Below are 17,004 nucleotides of genomic sequence, written 5' to 3'. Positions count from 1 at the left end.
TGTATTCAGATTCTTCATAACTATTTTTAAGTTCTCACCTATAATTTTTAGTAGTATTCAGAAATGTTGAGCTATTAGTAGAGTTTGGAATATACACACCAGGGGGAAGTGTGACCTTCTTTACCACAAATATGGCAAGCTCCAGATCCCACCATGGCATTGTAAGAATTGTTATTGGAATCTCTGCCTGTACCTCCACTTCTTGGAGGACCCTGAAATTGTGCACCGCCTTCTTAAGTTATCAATGGTAGCCCACCTTGCTGAAATAATTCGATCTGCAGCAACATCAATTTCTCCTTCGATTTCTTTTTGGATTTGCAGTCATCTCTACAATGTTTCCCTAGGCTAATATTTTGTCCAGGGTCTTTACTCGCCAACATATCACACTCTGCTGAAGTGGAAACTCCACTCTGGGCCTAACCCAACATAATAGCTGAAATACAACCTGATGTGTCTTCATTTACTAGATCTTATATTCCACTGTGTTGCCTGTAAATGTGAATCAATCTCTATGCATGATCTTACTCAGTCGCGTTTTGTGTCGTTCTCATGAGTTTTGGCCAATTGACCTGTGTTGCAGGAACCTTTCCCTTCAAATGTTCAATAACCTCAGCATACTTCTCCCTCATCAAGGTTGAAGACTTATAACTCGGTGGACCCATACATGGTTCTTCATCTGGTTTCTTCACTTCTGCTTAACATTCAATTCACAAATCCTTTGGTATGATTGAAAATAATGCATCCAAGTCTTCCCATCATACCCTCAAAACAGTTAACATTCTTCCCACTTCAGTATACCATTTCTCAAATTCTTCTGTAAGCTTTAGAAAATCACTTGTAAAAGTCTATAAATCCTGTCTTCTCCAACGTACATAAACCTAAGTAAGCTCCCACTGACTCTCAAGAGAAATTCTCCTTCTACAGTAAAAGACTCGTAGTGACTCATAACTCTCCTTCCGTTATTTTTCAATAGCTTCAAAATGCATTCATGCCTGAACATTTCCACATTCTCCAAATCTCTAATAATTTCCACAGTTCTTCTTAAATTTGCTCCTAACTATATATGTTTTTGTTCTCTTCTCATTTACGGTTTATTCAATTATATATGGTTTACATATTTTTCTTTTGTTCAAATCTACCCCCATCTTAGTCACTATTCTTTCAAGTTCCTCATGTGCATAGTAAACCTGCTTTCTTGCTTACAGATTTAAAAGCACCAATTCATCAAATGTCAATTTTAGAACTCTGTTTTGATCCGGTTTGGATCAATAAATTGTTGCAAATTTACTTGTTGAATCTCCATCCTCAGCTACTGCAGTCCCTACCTTTGGAGGTTTCTTTGCCAAACCAGTACTTTATCTTTAAATGCGAATGCAAAAATATACTGGCTAGCCTCGGGTAAAGGGATAGATCAAAATGTGGAACACAAATCAGTCACTATGAACCACTCTGCAGTTGCTGGAATCTAAAATAAAATCATTGCTGGATTTGTTACTACGGGACAGCGTGAGACTACCAACTCATTAATCTTTATCAAATGTTGAACTATTCTTTAGGATGGCATGTTCCACACCTTTTGAATCGCAGGTGTAATCTCTTCCTCCGCTTCACAAGGAAGTCTGTATATCTGGCTTTATGGTAATCTGTACTGACTTTGCACTTTCAATTAGCCCAATGTCCTTTCCAATAAAATCCCAAACGTCTCTTTTCATTGTGTGTCTTACATCTGAAATCAAGTCCTTATCTTTGAGGATCGGGAATATACCATTTCTCACTTCTTGTCATTTCATCTTGAAGTCAAAATCAGAAACTTTTGTGTGAATGTAGACACCATTTCATGTACAATAAATTGCACAAATCTATTTACATAATAGGTCATGATCCAACAGATTTAATGGACTGGTTTCACTAATCATGAATTCATGTTCATTTATGACTGAACCTATTTTTACTGGAACGCATGATGACAACTTGTTAACCACTTATTTATTTGAAAACATTTGTTTAATTGAAATGCCACCTACTTAGGCTTTTCCAGAGATGGGTAGGTTAGGAACTTCCACTGATCTGTCTGTGGATTGGGTAGCCCCAGTATCAATCAAAAATGATACTGGGAGGAGGAGCTTAGCGCGTGATCAAGATGGCCGCGTGAGCCTAGAGCTCCCGAGACCCTCGCTCCCTCCGGCAGATATCCTGTCTAGTATCCTGCTTTTGATGCCCGGAATATTGGAGGGGAGCCGTTGCTGAGGCGAGAGCTGTTGTCCGGATTGAAATCGCCCACCGGAGACCGAAGTTGTGCTGCCTGGAAGTTTGTGGCCTACTCCCCGGAAGGTGCCCGGGACTTGCGTTGGCACAGTGCCCGTGCGCTAATTGAACAACAGCGGCCACGCGAGGGGCGAATCGTCGGAAGGAAGGTGTCCTCACTTTCACTTTCGCTTTCGCTTTCCTGTCTCCACCGCGCCCGGCCTGGACGTTGGTGGCGCCAGTCACTGGCTGCATGGTTGTCTACTCTGTATGGGCAAAGAGATTGTTCCCTCGGCAGATAGCGATGTCGAGTAAATCGGACGCCGAAAAACAGAAGCCCAAAAGTACCAGGCGGGGAGGCTACACCCAGACTAACAACATGGACCGCTATGCCCACCAGAAGGGGTCACCGGGCGGATCGGGACAGACACTGGAGGCCACGAAGGACGGGTCGCCCCCCTCCGCGGAACCAACCCTGCAAGATATCATGGGGGCCATCGAGGGGATGAAGTCCTCTATCGGACAACAATTTGAGACCCTGGCGCATAAAGTGGATGCCATATCGATCGACGTCAATCTGATTCGGGCAGACCTGGGGAAAACTAATGAGCGGGTTCAGTCCTTGGACCTCAAGACTGCAGGCCTCCTGGGCGACTTCTCCGGGCTTCAGCTGGAAGTCCGTACCTTGCGGACTGCAAATGATCACTTTGCCCGACGGTTGGATGAGTTCGAGGGCCGCGCAAGGCGCAATAACGTGCGCATTATTGGGGTCCCGGAAACTTCGGAGGAACAGTCAGTGGACCTGTTTGTGGAGGACCTGGTGGTGAACCATCTGGCGCCCAAAGGCCTTAGTAAGTTTTTTACGGTTGAAAGGGCCCACAGAGTTCCTGGCGGGAGGCCCAAGGTGGGGGCCCCTCCGAGGCCAATTGTCGCCAGGATCTTTAACTTCAGGGATCGTGATGCCATTCTGCAAGCATCGCGGGTGTCCGGCCCGACGCTATTCCAGAACACCACCGTAAGTTTCTATCCGGACTTTACCCAGATGGTACAGAAGCAACGACAAGGCTTCCTGGCGGTCAAGAGGAGGCTACGAGAGATGGGACTGAAATATGCCATGCTCTTCCCGGCCAGGTTGCGTGTGGTGTTCGAAGAGCGGACTTTCTTTTTTGAATCACCAGCCATGGTCGGAGATTGGCTTGACACATTGCCCCAAGGACGGACTAACGTGGAACGCTCCGGTGGAGCAGACGGTGGCGGCGATGAACAATGAGCCTGGACTTCAGTACCAGAACTCCGGTTCCCCCGGGAGGGTGACAATCCGGGGGGTAGCGGGGGCAATATGGGAGCTTTTTCCTCCTCTGGGGTTCTTTTTGTAGATTAGTCTTTGTATGGGGCGACAGGCACACTGCAAGTTGGGGGGCATTTTAGAGCTTACGCAGGGGTGCAGGGTGGGGGGTGGATTGGGGTCGTTGTTGGGGTTGTTGTTTTTGGTTATGCAAGGCGTAAAGATGCAAGCTTCAGTGACTCTAGTGCGGTTCCATGCGGGGGGGGGTGGTCTCCTTACATGTTGGGATGGGGGGTAGGGGCTTAAAAATACTCAGTTGGAATGTAAATGGCTTGGGGGATCGTATTAAGCGTGGGATTGTCCTGCAATTCCTGAAGAGATGTACCCCTGATATAGTCTTATTGCAAGAGACACACTTGATTGGTAACATGTGCTATGCACTCAATAGGAAAGGCTACAAGTTTGTTGCACACTCCGGGTTTTCCTCGGGGTCTAGAGGGGCTGGAATACTCGTCAGGTCCTCCCTGCCCTTTGAGGTTGACTCCACTACTGTTGACGATAGGGGACGCTTTGCGGCTGTAGCGGGGAGGTGGGAGGGCAGGACGCTGGTCCTTGTGTCGGTCTATGCCCCTCCTGCACTGCAACCTTCCACACTTGCGGACTTAGAGAGGACTTTGTTGGATCTCCCAGAGGGAATGTTGGTGGTGGGTGGCGACTTTAATGCGGTAGGCTCCGGATTGCTTGACAGACACCCGCCGAGGAGCTCGGGGGGGGGGCCCAGAAATGGCTCCCGGACTTTGTAGATACCCTTGGACTGGTTGATTGTTGGAGGCTACTGCATCCCACACAGCGGCAATACACTTTCCATTCCGGGGCGCATGGCAGTCTCTCCAGAATTGATTATGTGTTTACCCTAGCTGCACACCCCTCCTTTGTCTCTGAGGCCAGGCACATGGCACGGGGTATTTCTGACCATTCGCCGGTGTGGATCTGTATGGATGTTGGTAGAGGAATGGGGGGTAGGGTGGCCCCAATTAACCCGTGGTATCTCAGGGACCCTATGACTCGTAGTGCGGTGCTGAAGGCGGTCGATCGTTACTTCCAGGAGAATCTCGGCTCGGTCACGTCGGCTGTGTCTTTGTGGGAAGCGTTTAAAACAGTGCTTAGGGGGGAGGCCCTCTCATTGATAGTAGCGGCCAAGCGTCGGCGAGACGCGGAGGTCGCCCAGATTGAGGCGGAGATCGCGGAATTGGAGCTGTCACTGGAGGGGGAGGTTACGGCGGCGGCGCTGCACAATTTGACCCTCAAGCAGTCGGAGTACAGGGCCCTTGTGACGGACGCGGCCAAAGCCTTGAGTAGGGAACAGCGGGGCCGTCTGTACGACGTCGGGGACAAGGCCGGGAAATTAATTGCGTGGCTAGATAAAAAGGAGCGGGTCAATCGTGTTGTGCCAGACCTCGTGACGGAGGATGGCGTCGTTGTCGCGGAGCCGGATGGCATAGTCCAGTGCTTTGCGGATTACTTCCACACGGTCTATACCTCCGTGTCGGGCAGGCCAGTGGGGGATTCGTGTGAACTCCTGCGTGATCTTGCGTTGCCTTGCCTTTCCGACATCGACAGGGACGATCTTGATGGCGATATCACAGTCGACGAAATCGCGGGGGCTATCCGTTCGTTACGTTCGGGCAAGGCCTCGGGCCCGAATGGCCTGCCAATTGAGTTCTACAAACTCCGGCCAGATAAGATCGCTCCGCATTTGCGAGCTATGTTCGTGGAGGCGCGGGAGACGGGATGCCTCCCACGCGACCAGCGCCTGGCAACAATCGTGGTCATACATAAAGATGGTAAGCCCAGGAACAGGTGCAGCTCATATAGGCCGATCTCGCTCCTTAATGCCGAGCCGAAGATCCTCGCTAAAATCCTCGCTAACCGTTTGGTCAGGGTGATCGGTGATCTGATCCACCCTGACCAATCCGGATTCATCCCGCATCGTAACACAGCGTTGAACCTTAGGCGCATCCACGGAGTGATCGCAAGGGTGGGGACGATGCGGGAGCCGGCCATTGTGGCAGCGCTTGACGCAACGATGGCTTTCGACATGGTAGAGTGGGAATACCTGTGGGCTGCGCTTGCGAAATTCGGCTTTGGACCCGGATTTATGGGCTGGGTGAGGTTATTATATTAAGAGCCTCTCGCTCAGGTTGCGGTCAACGGTAGGGCGTCCCGCCCTTTCGGGCTGGGAAGAGGCACCAGGCAGGGCTGTCCTCTGTCGCCGCTGTTGTTTGCTCTTGCTCTCGAGCCGCTGGCGGCCTGGATACGATGGCACCCGGAGGTGAGGGGGCTTCGCTGGTCACCTGACCACGAGGACCGCATCTCCCTCTATGCCGATGATATCCTGCTTTATCTCGCTTCACCCCGGAAGTCCCTCATAGTTATCTGCGACATTTTGACTTCCTTCGGGAGGAATTCGGGACTAACCATTAATTGGGGGAAGTCATATTTGTATGCCTTGTGTGGAGACGTCCCGGTTCCCCCGCGGAATTGCCCGATCCAGATCGCCCGGGAAGGTTTCATGTATCTTGGGATTTATATCTCCACCGACCCAACGGTACGGTATGAGAGGAACCTGGTCCCTCCGCTGGCGCGCCTGAGGCGAGATGTAGCGGGCTGGCGGCGGCTGCCTCTTTCCCTCCTTGGCCGAGCTGTGCTATTCAAAATGATGTCTCTTCCAGGTTTTCTCTATGTCCTGCAGAACACTCAGGAGCTGGTTCCGGCCAGCTACTTTCGGGAGGTTGAGAGTCTCCAGCGCTCGCTGCTGTGGGACGGCCGTCCGCGTATAGCGATAGCAAAACTAACTCTTCCTTGGTACGATGGGGGTATCGCGCTTCCCGACATTAGAAGATACTATTGGGCCTCCCAGCTGAGTGCGATCAACCATGGAGTCTACGGCCCGGCGCTCAGCCCCGGCTTCGCTATGGACCGGTGGTTGCTGCGTGGGGGTGGCTACTATAGAGCACTTTACTCGAGGCCCCCGGCAGGGTCCCTCACGGGGCCGACCGGGGTGGCGGTGAGTGTGTGGAAGACAGTCACGAACTCGTTGGGCTGGAAAGATAGGCTCACCCTCGCCACTCCGTTGTATGACTCAGATATGCTGGGGAAACTTTGGCACTCTAAGGGATTCGAGAAATGGGACCTGATTGGCATCTCCCGGGTGGGCGACCTGCTGGTCAAGGGGCGGATTAAGTCGTTTGACGAACTACGGACGGAATATGCGCTGGAGGGCACGGAATATTTCCGGTATGCGCAGGTGCGCCATGCGCTGCGGTCGGTGCTCGTTGAGGGGGAGAGGGTGCCTGAGTCCTCTCCCTTGGAGGACCGGATCCTGGACGGCCATATGCCGGAGAGCACAATCTCCCTAATTTACAAAAAGCTTGTGAATGTCCGGACCGACCTCCTCATGGGGGTTCGGGATCAGTGGACTAGGGACGGCCTTGAGCTGGACGATGAAGATTGGCAATACGCCGTCTCCTCTCCTAAGGAGGTCGCGATCCCCGCCAGACTACGGTTGGTCCAGCTTAAGATACTGCACAGAGTCTACGTCACTGGGCCCCGGCTGGTTCATATGGGATTTTCCGAGGATGGGTTATGCAAGCGGGGCTGCGGGATGGTGGGCACCTTCTTACATATCATATGGGAGTGTGGTGTGATTGCGGACTTTTGGAAGTGGATTCACGTGGTGATGCAGGAGGTCACGGGTATAGTACTGCACCCAGAGGCGCGGCGCTGTCTTTTGAATATGTGGGGTCCTACGGATTATGACGCAGCACAGACTCAATGGGTGACCCTAGGCAATATGGTGGCTAAGCGAGATATAGCACGACTGTGGGGATCCCATAGCCCGCCCACCCTGGATGCATGGAAGGACAACATGGACTGGAGCATGTTTCGGGAGAAAACGGTGTATAGTGCACGGGGGAGGCCTAAGAAATGGCATAAGGTATGGGGAAGTTGGAACCAATATAGGGGAGGCATATGTCTGCCTCCTGCCATTGAACCGCCGGAGGAGCCACTTTCCCCCTAGCCTCACTTCCGACTTGGGTTTTCCTGATGCATCTCCGTTAGAATGTTAGTGCCTCTGCTCTCCCTCATCCTCCCGATCGTTGGCTTTGATTTGATGTTGGAAATGGGGCCACGCCCCCGCTGGAAACTGGCACGACTTTGTGGTGTATACTGCCTTGCTTGTTGTGTTTACTGTAGGTAGTTTTAAAAAATGAGACCTTTGTCATTCTCCGGCATTAGAGCTATGGAAGACTTTACGTGTTGCTTGTTTAGCTGCCGAACCTCCGGGATGTCGGCTGAATAGCTGTGTATCTGACTTATGCGAATAAAGGTTTTAAAAAAAAAAAAAAAAAAAAAATGATACTGGATAGCCATTGAGTTCTCCTTCTACAAATGGGACATTCTGGTCTACCACTAGGACTGCATCAAGCTTGCAATTCTTCTCTCCTCTCAGGCACCATCATTGTGCTTGATTCCGTCCATGTGGCTCTTCAAGGGTAGCCGCAAATGAATAACTAATCACTGGTTGTCTCACTTGGGGTTGAAATGCATTTTTTGTGAAACTGGAAATTCGTTCGAAATTCTGTTCTTCTCTTCTGCATCTGAGGTGGAAGAGACAGAGCCATAGGCATAGTTCTGTAGAACTGCCTTGTATTCTGCACATTATGCTTTGAAGCCAGAAGTGCTGGGACAGTGACTTGTTCATCCCATTCTGTACCATGAGAATCATTTTCTGTTGTGCATGGTTCATTTGAGGGACTGTTTGTGTCTTATGAAATATTTTATTAGAAAACAGTGCCTAATATAGGTTTGGTTTAGTAAGATAACTAGGCCTCATTAAAAAGAGCGCTTGTCACATTGCCAAGGGTGCATATTTACTTTTTGTGCACAAACTACAGTTTGTTCCTGTGCCATATTTTGTTTTGATCAAATGATTGAAATTCATATATAAGCCATGATACTTCTGTGAGAATTTAACTATTTTTCACTCCCTCAGAGATAGATGTACTTGTATTGCAACATTGTAAGGCTATGAGTTTATTATCTTTATCAATGTGTCGAAGCAGCTCTTTTGTGCTTTTGCATTAATAACACATGATTTCTTCTCTGTAACAAATTATATATTTAACAGCAAATGAGAATAATGTCCAAGTATGTGTTGTATTGGAATTATTATTGTGATTGATTCTATGCAAGTAACATTTTAGTGCTGCTTCTCTACTTACAATCATGCTATGAGTGTCTGTTTTTTTTGTGCAGAACATCAAAAAGATGTACCTTTTGGAGAAAGAGCCATATTTCATTTCATTCTGCCTGTTGCTTAGAGAGGGCTAGATGCTTGTGGTCCTTTCTGTATTTACTAATATTAATTTGATTGATTGCCAGATGTGCTTGTTTAATTACTTAAAGGCACATGGCTATTTGCATTTATTATGATTTTGGTTTTATGCTAATGCCCTTGACTCCAAAGACTTTAGCTTTCGGTAATGATATTATTATTTGAATAAATCTATAAATTCTGAGAACTGTAAAAGCCTTGGGCAGGTTTTCTTATTGGTTGTGCCTTTCCAGCCCATTGACCCTCCTTAATTAATTAGGTGTGGAGTGTTGACACATGATGTTCAGGCTGAGGTTGTCTTTCCTAAAACATTCACAAGTGATATGACTCTTTTGCTGGAGAGGGAGGTGCAGCTAGCGTTACGTAAGCTGATTAGGAATGCTGAATAGTAGTTGTAGATGTGTGAGGATTTAATGTCTGACTCCAATTACTTGAGTCGACATCAATCCAAAAAAACCGTTCTGTGTAGATCATGTCGGATAATACTTGGACATTTTGCAGACGGGAATGATGAACAAGAGAAAGATGCAGAGTACAGAATGGCAAATTCCGTCCCCTGTTTCCGGATAACTTTTGAAACAGCGGAAATAACTATATACCTTTTATGTATTACCAATAAAACATTGGTGATTTGTTTTAACGCTTTTTATTGAACATCCTGTAAAATGGCTGCTAAGTCAGGCCCCTCCAGTATGATGTTTTGTATCTTAAAATGTTTATGCTTTATCAATTTATTTTATTTAGACCTCTACAGAAATCAACTAAATTAATTACAGATTCAACTCATTATTATTCATAATTCGGGCTCCCGGTTTTATGGTATTTATTTTTTTAACATTTCCGTCTGTATTTATCCATATTTATTTACTATTTTGCGGATAAATTAAGTTTGAAAACTGTACATTTCCATATTTATTTAACTGCTAGACACGCAGTTATACTTTGATGTCTGTCGTGTTTTCGCTATTTAAGCTGCCAAATATCACATAACAATACATCCATTGGTAAATATTAGCATTATACCACAAATGTACTTTGACATATGCCGTTATTTAAAGAAATTTCATTCTGTTTTTTAACTTCCCATGCTGTCCATCTGCTCAGCTGTTGGGCTATAATTCATGAAAGACCGCATGGAGAGTCACTTAAAAGAAGCACAGTTTTCTGTATTTATCCAATTTTAAAAATAAATGCAGACAAAAAACACATTGCTTTCTGTCTGTATTTATTGTAAAAATCCTTAAAAACAGAAAAACGGAAGCCTTATTCATAATACAAGCCACATGATTTAAAAAATATATACAAATTGTAGCATGCAAGTTCATTGGGAGGAAAAGGTAATAATTATATTGGATTGCTAGCAGCATTTATATTATATCAAAAACATATAGTTTTTTAAAAACGATGTCTGGCCTACACCAATGTTCTGTTGGGGCAGATGTTTAGTACATGATTTAGGTCTTGGACACCTCCACTATGTAATTCACATAGCCCAGTCTTGTCTCCTGTATTTCTCCCAGTGTTTTGTGTATGTGTTTATTGGTAGGATCACTAAGCACAGCATGATGATGCAGCGTTGAACACTGTGTTCTACTGTAAAGCTCAGATATTTTTGATGGATCTTAAACTCTATGGTATCGTCATAGAGCCTAGAATGCGATAACTGAGAATAATGATGTATCAATCAATGGAAGGAGTGGGTAAGTAATCAATAAACAATAAATTATTGTAGTCCAAAAAATATTTTCAGTAGTCCAAGAGATTTCTTCCAAATAGATTCCTTTATTCTTTCAAATTATTTTCAATATGATGATCCAACACATTCTTAGAAGTCCAAACAAAACTTTTTTTATACATAAACACAGCCAACGCATTTCGTCCCCCTTGGGACCTCATCAGGGCTGCAAGAATAGAAAAGAAAATATCACTAGTACATACATCATACATCTCTATTCCCAAGAGTCAAGCTGACATCAAATATATACTGTTTAATACATATACAACACCCATAACCTGCCTATATAACAATCTTAAATATAGAGCATTTACCCAAAAACATAATCACACAGTGTTAATGAAAAAATAACATCACAGTTTGTCACATTATAATTTTGTCACTAGTTCGCCTATTAACTATCACAGGACAAAAAATATATCCCTTGTTCATGAGCATTGAGAATAATGCACGATATCGAGATCGAAATTGAGTCTCGATATCATGTTTTTTAAGAAATAACTTCAGGAGTGCAGGAGACCATGCCTGGAGAAGGGCTATTGAACTTTGAAATGGTTTACGGCTATCACTAGATTGTCATTGAAAGTGTAGTATCCGGTTTACTCTTAAAAGTTTCGAGCTTTATTTAGGCCCTTAAGGAGCCTTCTTCCGCATGCAGTAGATTGTATGCCCACCTTATTATATTAGCCAGAGCTCTGGAAAAAGCGCTAACTGTTGAGCGCTCCAGACGCAGTGCTTGAACCGGTACGGCTTGGCTCACGGTAGGTATTTTACGAAGTAGCTTCCTGTCATAGAAGTTTAATTTATGCCATTGTTTATGAATCAGAGGCCTAGTCTTCAGTGTTCTTGCTATTAAATGAACCACTAGAAAAGAGCGGATTGCCTAATTCCCCCCCCCCTCCACTCTTAGGCATATTATGGTCACCTGAAAGCTGCTTAAGAGGACAGGCTATATGGCCCTTGTCTTTTCAGAATATAAATCAGCAGACCTGTGTGGTACGTGGTACAAAGGTGACTGTTACAGGCAACTTTTTGTATGCAGACAGTCACATTATCACGTAACAACGTATAGTACCCCAAGCAATGCAGTCTACTATCTAAGCAAATTTGTTTCTCCAAAGCAGATAATTTCATTATATAAAGTAAAAGTTGTTTGTATCTAAGACTCAATTTTGTGGTTTCAAATGGAAACACTGTGTTTTGTCGATGATATATTCCTGATAGAACATAATCTAAAAGGTTTGCATGATTTCTTGAACTTAAATTAGTTCAGTACTTGGGTAACCAAAAGCCCTTCTAAAATGGAAGGTGTTCTCTTCTCAGATACAGATGTGGTGGTTATTTATCTGCCCCATCATTGTTTTTATAGTTTCCATCACAGTCCGCCTTTAGCTTGTTGATGTTTCGCAAAATGCTTGAGGCAAGTCGTTGGAGTTCACCTTCAGTGTATTAGAACAAGTGTAGAGCAAAGGTGAAGTTTATAATAAGAGATATGTGTATTTTATTAATTGTTTCTCTTCCCTCTGGTGCTTGCTACAAGTCTTATTGAAGTGGATGTTTGCAACTCTGGCATCAGGTTCAATACAAAAAAAAACTGCGATAACAATTTCATACTGTTCTCTCCTCAGTTGATCTCAGGTCCTTAGTTCACAAGACAAACTATAAAAGACGTAGATAAATTTGCAGCAACTGTTTTTTAGATTCTTGGAAAGTGTGCTGAAGTACTTCATAAGCTGAATGAGATTTGTAGTGTACCAGTCTACTTGTTGTTGATCGATATTAACCTTTACAATGGTTTCTGTTCTTATGATCTAACCATTTGAAATGCCTATCTCAATACAACAGTCTTTCCATATCTTATCATCATGAAGATAGTGAGTTTTAGATCCTGCAAATCAACTTGTGGTTATGCCAGTTAATTCTGTTGCAGACTGGTGAACTGTAGAAGATTACAGGGCCATAGAAAGGCATTTTCAAAATTTGGAAGTATAATATATGAAACTGAGGTAAATGTCTGCTTATGATTAATAGACATTGTAAAAGTAGTGATGTAGTTTGTTTTTGTTTTCCTTCTCAAACCTGCCATATTGGCACCAATTAACTGATTTAGTTTTCCAACAGGTTTACGCTTGGGGTTACAACAACTCAGGACAAGTTGGTTCGGGTTCAACAGCCAACCAACCAACCCCACGAAGAGTAACCAGCTGTTTACAGAGTAAAGTAGTTGTTGATATTGCGTGTGGTCAGATGAGTTCCATGGCTGCAGTAGACACTGGAGAGGTAAGGTGAACATTTGTATAGAGGTCTGATGATTTATTCATGTTCAAATGGTTTTAATGTTTTTTAAAAGTTGTTTCCGAAGCAGCAATTATCAGTGCTTGTTTGCCGGAGTCTCATATTTAGCACGCAATTGATGACGTGGACTATACTGACTGACACTTCCAAATTGTTTAAGACACTCTTGGAGCATCTTCAAGGGGGACATGAATTCGCTGTTTTAATTAAAAATAAACTGCACCATGGCTGCTTGTTAAGTTTTTCAAAGCTCTATGGGTTAAGAAAGCACTACATCAAGTGCTTTTTTTGCTAAGAGGCTCTTCTAGCATGACCGTTTTTGCCAAGTCTCTTTATTGAAGGCTTTAATATTTTTCAGAGGGGCAAACCTTTATATGCATAAATATATGCATACATTAAATGCATACATGTAGAAAGGTAAAACAAGAATTGATGTATCTTGTGGATCTTGTTCCTGTTTGTAGTCATTCTCCATCAAATGACGACCCCCTCCCTTCCTGTTTTTATCCAGGCTGTGTATCACATGTTTTGTAAGGCACTCGCGGTTTCTTTTCTCTAACTACTGCTCTTCTGACTAAATGCATACAAGACAGTTTGATCACATGTCTTTGATTTTACCATCTTTTTATGCACTTGCATGTCAAGAGAGAGAGATGCCTCTCTTTCATCTCATGTCCATTGAAGACCTCCTTGCGTGAAGTGTTGAGTGAGTATTGCACCAGATGTTGGTTGTTAGTAATTGCTCTGTTGATAGAATGCAGTGTTACATGCCTTTGAAAAACCAATACAATCTTAAAAAAAAAAACATTGCTCCCCAGTAAAAGAAGATAATTCACCCTGCTTCTAGCAGGGCAAATCACTCAACCATATATGTGCAAGGGTTTGCCAAGCTGAATTTTAACTTTCTGACAGACTTCTAATTGAAGATTTCTCCCCTTTTGAATACTTCCCCAGGCATCAGACTGGATCTGCATAGTTTTCAGCAGTGCCTCTGTGTGCCAGCAGAATGCCCCGACAGATCTGTGTCGATGTTGTTCTGCTCTGTATGTCACCTGCGCGTATCAATAGCGGTGCCACCCATGGGCATTGACATAAGTTCCTCTCTTTCCATGCCAGCAGGCGAGTATCTGGAGCTATGCCATATCTCGCTGATAAGCTGTACTTGTCTGTTTTTCAGTGTACAAAGAAATTATATCGCCTCCAAAGTCTACAGGGTTTAAGAACTGTGGGAATGTCACAAACAAATGCCTATAACTGACCCACATATTGTTTGCCAGTGTCATCTAAGGTCAGATCAGGACTGTAAGGCCTGCAGTGATTTCATGTTGATGCTCCCCAAGGCCATTCGGGATCCGAAAGCTAAGCTCTGCATGATGAAGCACCGCAAGAGTCTGTGCTGGGATTGCTTCGTGAATAAAGATAGGTCATGTTCCCATTCCAAGGTTGCTCCCATGAGCGGTCTTCACACCCTAAATCCTCAGGAGAATCCCAAAAGAAGAACAAGAAGTCCAATGGGGACTCGACTATGTCTCGCCACTCTCGGTCACCGCGAAAGCGTCACCGCGCCTCCAGGTCTTGTTACCAAAGTGATTCTACTTAGACTCGATTCTGACCCTGGTACTATGGAAACCGGAATTTCTGGGCCTGTATGCGACATTGCAGCAAATCAAGGAATTCCACAATTCCATGCTGTGCCTTTTTTGCACTTCAATGGCTCCCTCTAGCTGTTTTTTTGTCTGTTTGTGGGCCTGTTTTATAATCTGCTGGGCCTGTTTTTACTGTAGATTTTCCGGTTATTAAAACAAACATTGCCTTCAGCAAGCTCAAATCCATGCAGTCTTCCATACCTTGCAAAACACTTACACAGTATGTCTGTGCAAGTTAAGAACTGCCACAATTTGCAAACATGGGCCAATTTTTTAGCTATCTAATTCACCATTACGGGTTACTGTAATTTTGGTGCCCGGGTGTATTTTCTGTCTAAGTTCGACCCTTCTTACCAGCCCCTTTCGGATATTCACAAAAGTGATGGCAGTGGCTGCGCAGAACATCTTCGGACGGCATCGATCCCAGTCTTCACCTAATTCCCCAACTTTGAAGCCTGGTTTGCCTCAGGTAGTTTTCACCCACCTCCAGACTACAACAAACCTTCTCAAACGATCCCCCTCATTGAAACCATTCTGGACGTGTTTTTGTTCCCGAAGATCCCCCAGAGAAGATAGTTCAGGATATTCGGGTTATGATCCCAATTTTTCAATCTTTGTCCTCGATCTCAACAATAAGACTGCTGGGACTGATGGCCTTCTGCATCCTGCTGGTCAAGCACGCAAGATGGCATAAGTGGGCTCCGCAGTGGGATCTGAAGTTCCACTGGGCACTGCACTGGAGGGATCTTTCCTATCTGGTCTAGATTTCGTAGGAGGCTGCAAAAGATCCGCAGTGGTGGCTGCGGAAGCAGGATTGGGTCAGTGGCAGACCACTCTCCTTACTCCACCCTGAGCTCACAATAGTGACAGATGCATTGCTTCTGGTTTGGGGAGGCTATCTGTGAGAGGTGGCAATCTGAAGCATCAGGTCTCTGGCAGCATCCCTACTGGGGTTGAAAGCCTTCCTGCCCTCCATCCAAGCAAAGCAGGTGCTCATGGACAACGCTACCATCATGTGGTGTTGCACCAAGCCAGACGGGATGGGTTCATGGACACTGTACTTGGAGGCATAGTGTCTTTGGACATGGGTAGACTGCCAAGGATTTTTGTTAAGTGACACATCACATGGCGGGTTTCCTGAATGCCATAGCGGACAAACTAAGCCATGGATACCTTGCAGATCACAAATAGTAGTTACATGTGGAGGTGGTGCAGGGCGTTTTCTGCGAATGGGGAGAACACTGGTTCGATATTTTCTCCACCGATAACAACATGCAATGCAGCACTTTTGTGCATTGGAGTTTTCTAGATGTCTCTCACTCAGTGAAGCATGGAGTGGAACTGAGGACTCCTGCATGGCCTTCCGCTGATGCCTCTCCTGCCCCGTTGAAGAAGCCCAAGAATGACCGGGCCCAAGTCATCCTAATGGCTCCGTGTTTGGCATAAAATGCATGGTATCCCGAACTCCTGGGCATGAGCATCTGTCCTCTGATTAGGCTGCCCCTTTAGGAGGATCTCCTGTTGCAGCAGTCAGGCAGGGTCCTGGGCAACCTTGACGCTTTGAGATTGAGCAGCGACAGTTGAGTGCATTCACCCTTCAACCACTTTGGAAGGATGTCTTCTTGGCAACTAGGTGTCCCTCAACCAAATCTGTATGCTTCTGCTGTCGGGATAAGTTTATGGCCTGATGTGCTTGTAAACAGATTGACCCACCCCATGCCAAGGTGGTCGGAGTTTTATATGTTGTCCCTAGCCCAGCAGAGCTTTGTTTTGCACATGGTTAAAGGGTTCTTGTCAGCTCTTTCAGCCTTTTTATGGTTGCTGCACTAGCCATCATTATTTAAATCTGTTGTTATGCAGTTCCTCAAAGGGTTACAAAATTTGGTTCCACCATATCCTTTTGCTATGTCCCACTGAGACTTAAATTTGGTCCTCACATTCCTCATGTGTATGCCTTTAGAGCCCTCCACAGTTGGTCTCTCAGATTCCTTACCCTCAAGACTGTCTTTCATGTCGCTATACCATCAGTGCAATGGGAAAGCGAATAAAATGCCCTTTCTGTTAACTTACCTTATACCATATTCACCCAGACATTCTGAGCCTTCGGACTTGAGCTTCCTTCCGAAGGTGGTGACTCCATTTCATGTTGGTCTAAACATCACCCTTCCAGCGTTCTTTGCTTTACCTCACCCCTCTAAGGAGGAAAGGCTTCAATGGTTGGATACAAAAAGAGCCTTCGGCTTCTATATTGATAACACCAAAGACCACCGGGTGGACAATACGCTCTTTATTGGGTTCACTGGAGCGAAGAAAGGCAAGGCTGTGCCGAAAAGCTGTGCCTTTCTAGACTTTTGTTAGGCTGCTACATGGGTGTTACTGCATACGTTCATAAGGCACTATT

At 45.3% G+C, this 17,004-nt stretch overlaps 1 protein-coding gene across 2 annotated transcripts in view; it reads left to right on the top strand.

Annotated features, from left to right (window-relative positions):
- Positions 1-17,004, top strand: part of RCBTB2 (RCC1 and BTB domain containing protein 2) — a 331,364-nt gene that overhangs the window by 163,620 nt on the left and 150,740 nt on the right. For both annotated transcript variants that reach the window (XM_085621887.1, XM_085621886.1), the window contains one exon: positions 12,784-12,942. In XM_085621887.1, the coding sequence (XP_085478013.1) occupies positions 12,784-12,942 (159 nt within the window). The remainder of the gene's footprint in view (positions 1-12,783; positions 12,943-17,004) is intronic.

The sequence above is a fragment of the Triturus cristatus genome, chromosome 8 (genome assembly GCF_964204655.1).
Source record: "Triturus cristatus chromosome 8, aTriCri1.1, whole genome shotgun sequence".
NCBI classification, from domain to species: Eukaryota; Metazoa; Chordata; class Amphibia; order Caudata; family Salamandridae; genus Triturus; species Triturus cristatus.
This window is presented reverse-complemented; position numbering and strand designations above follow the sequence as displayed.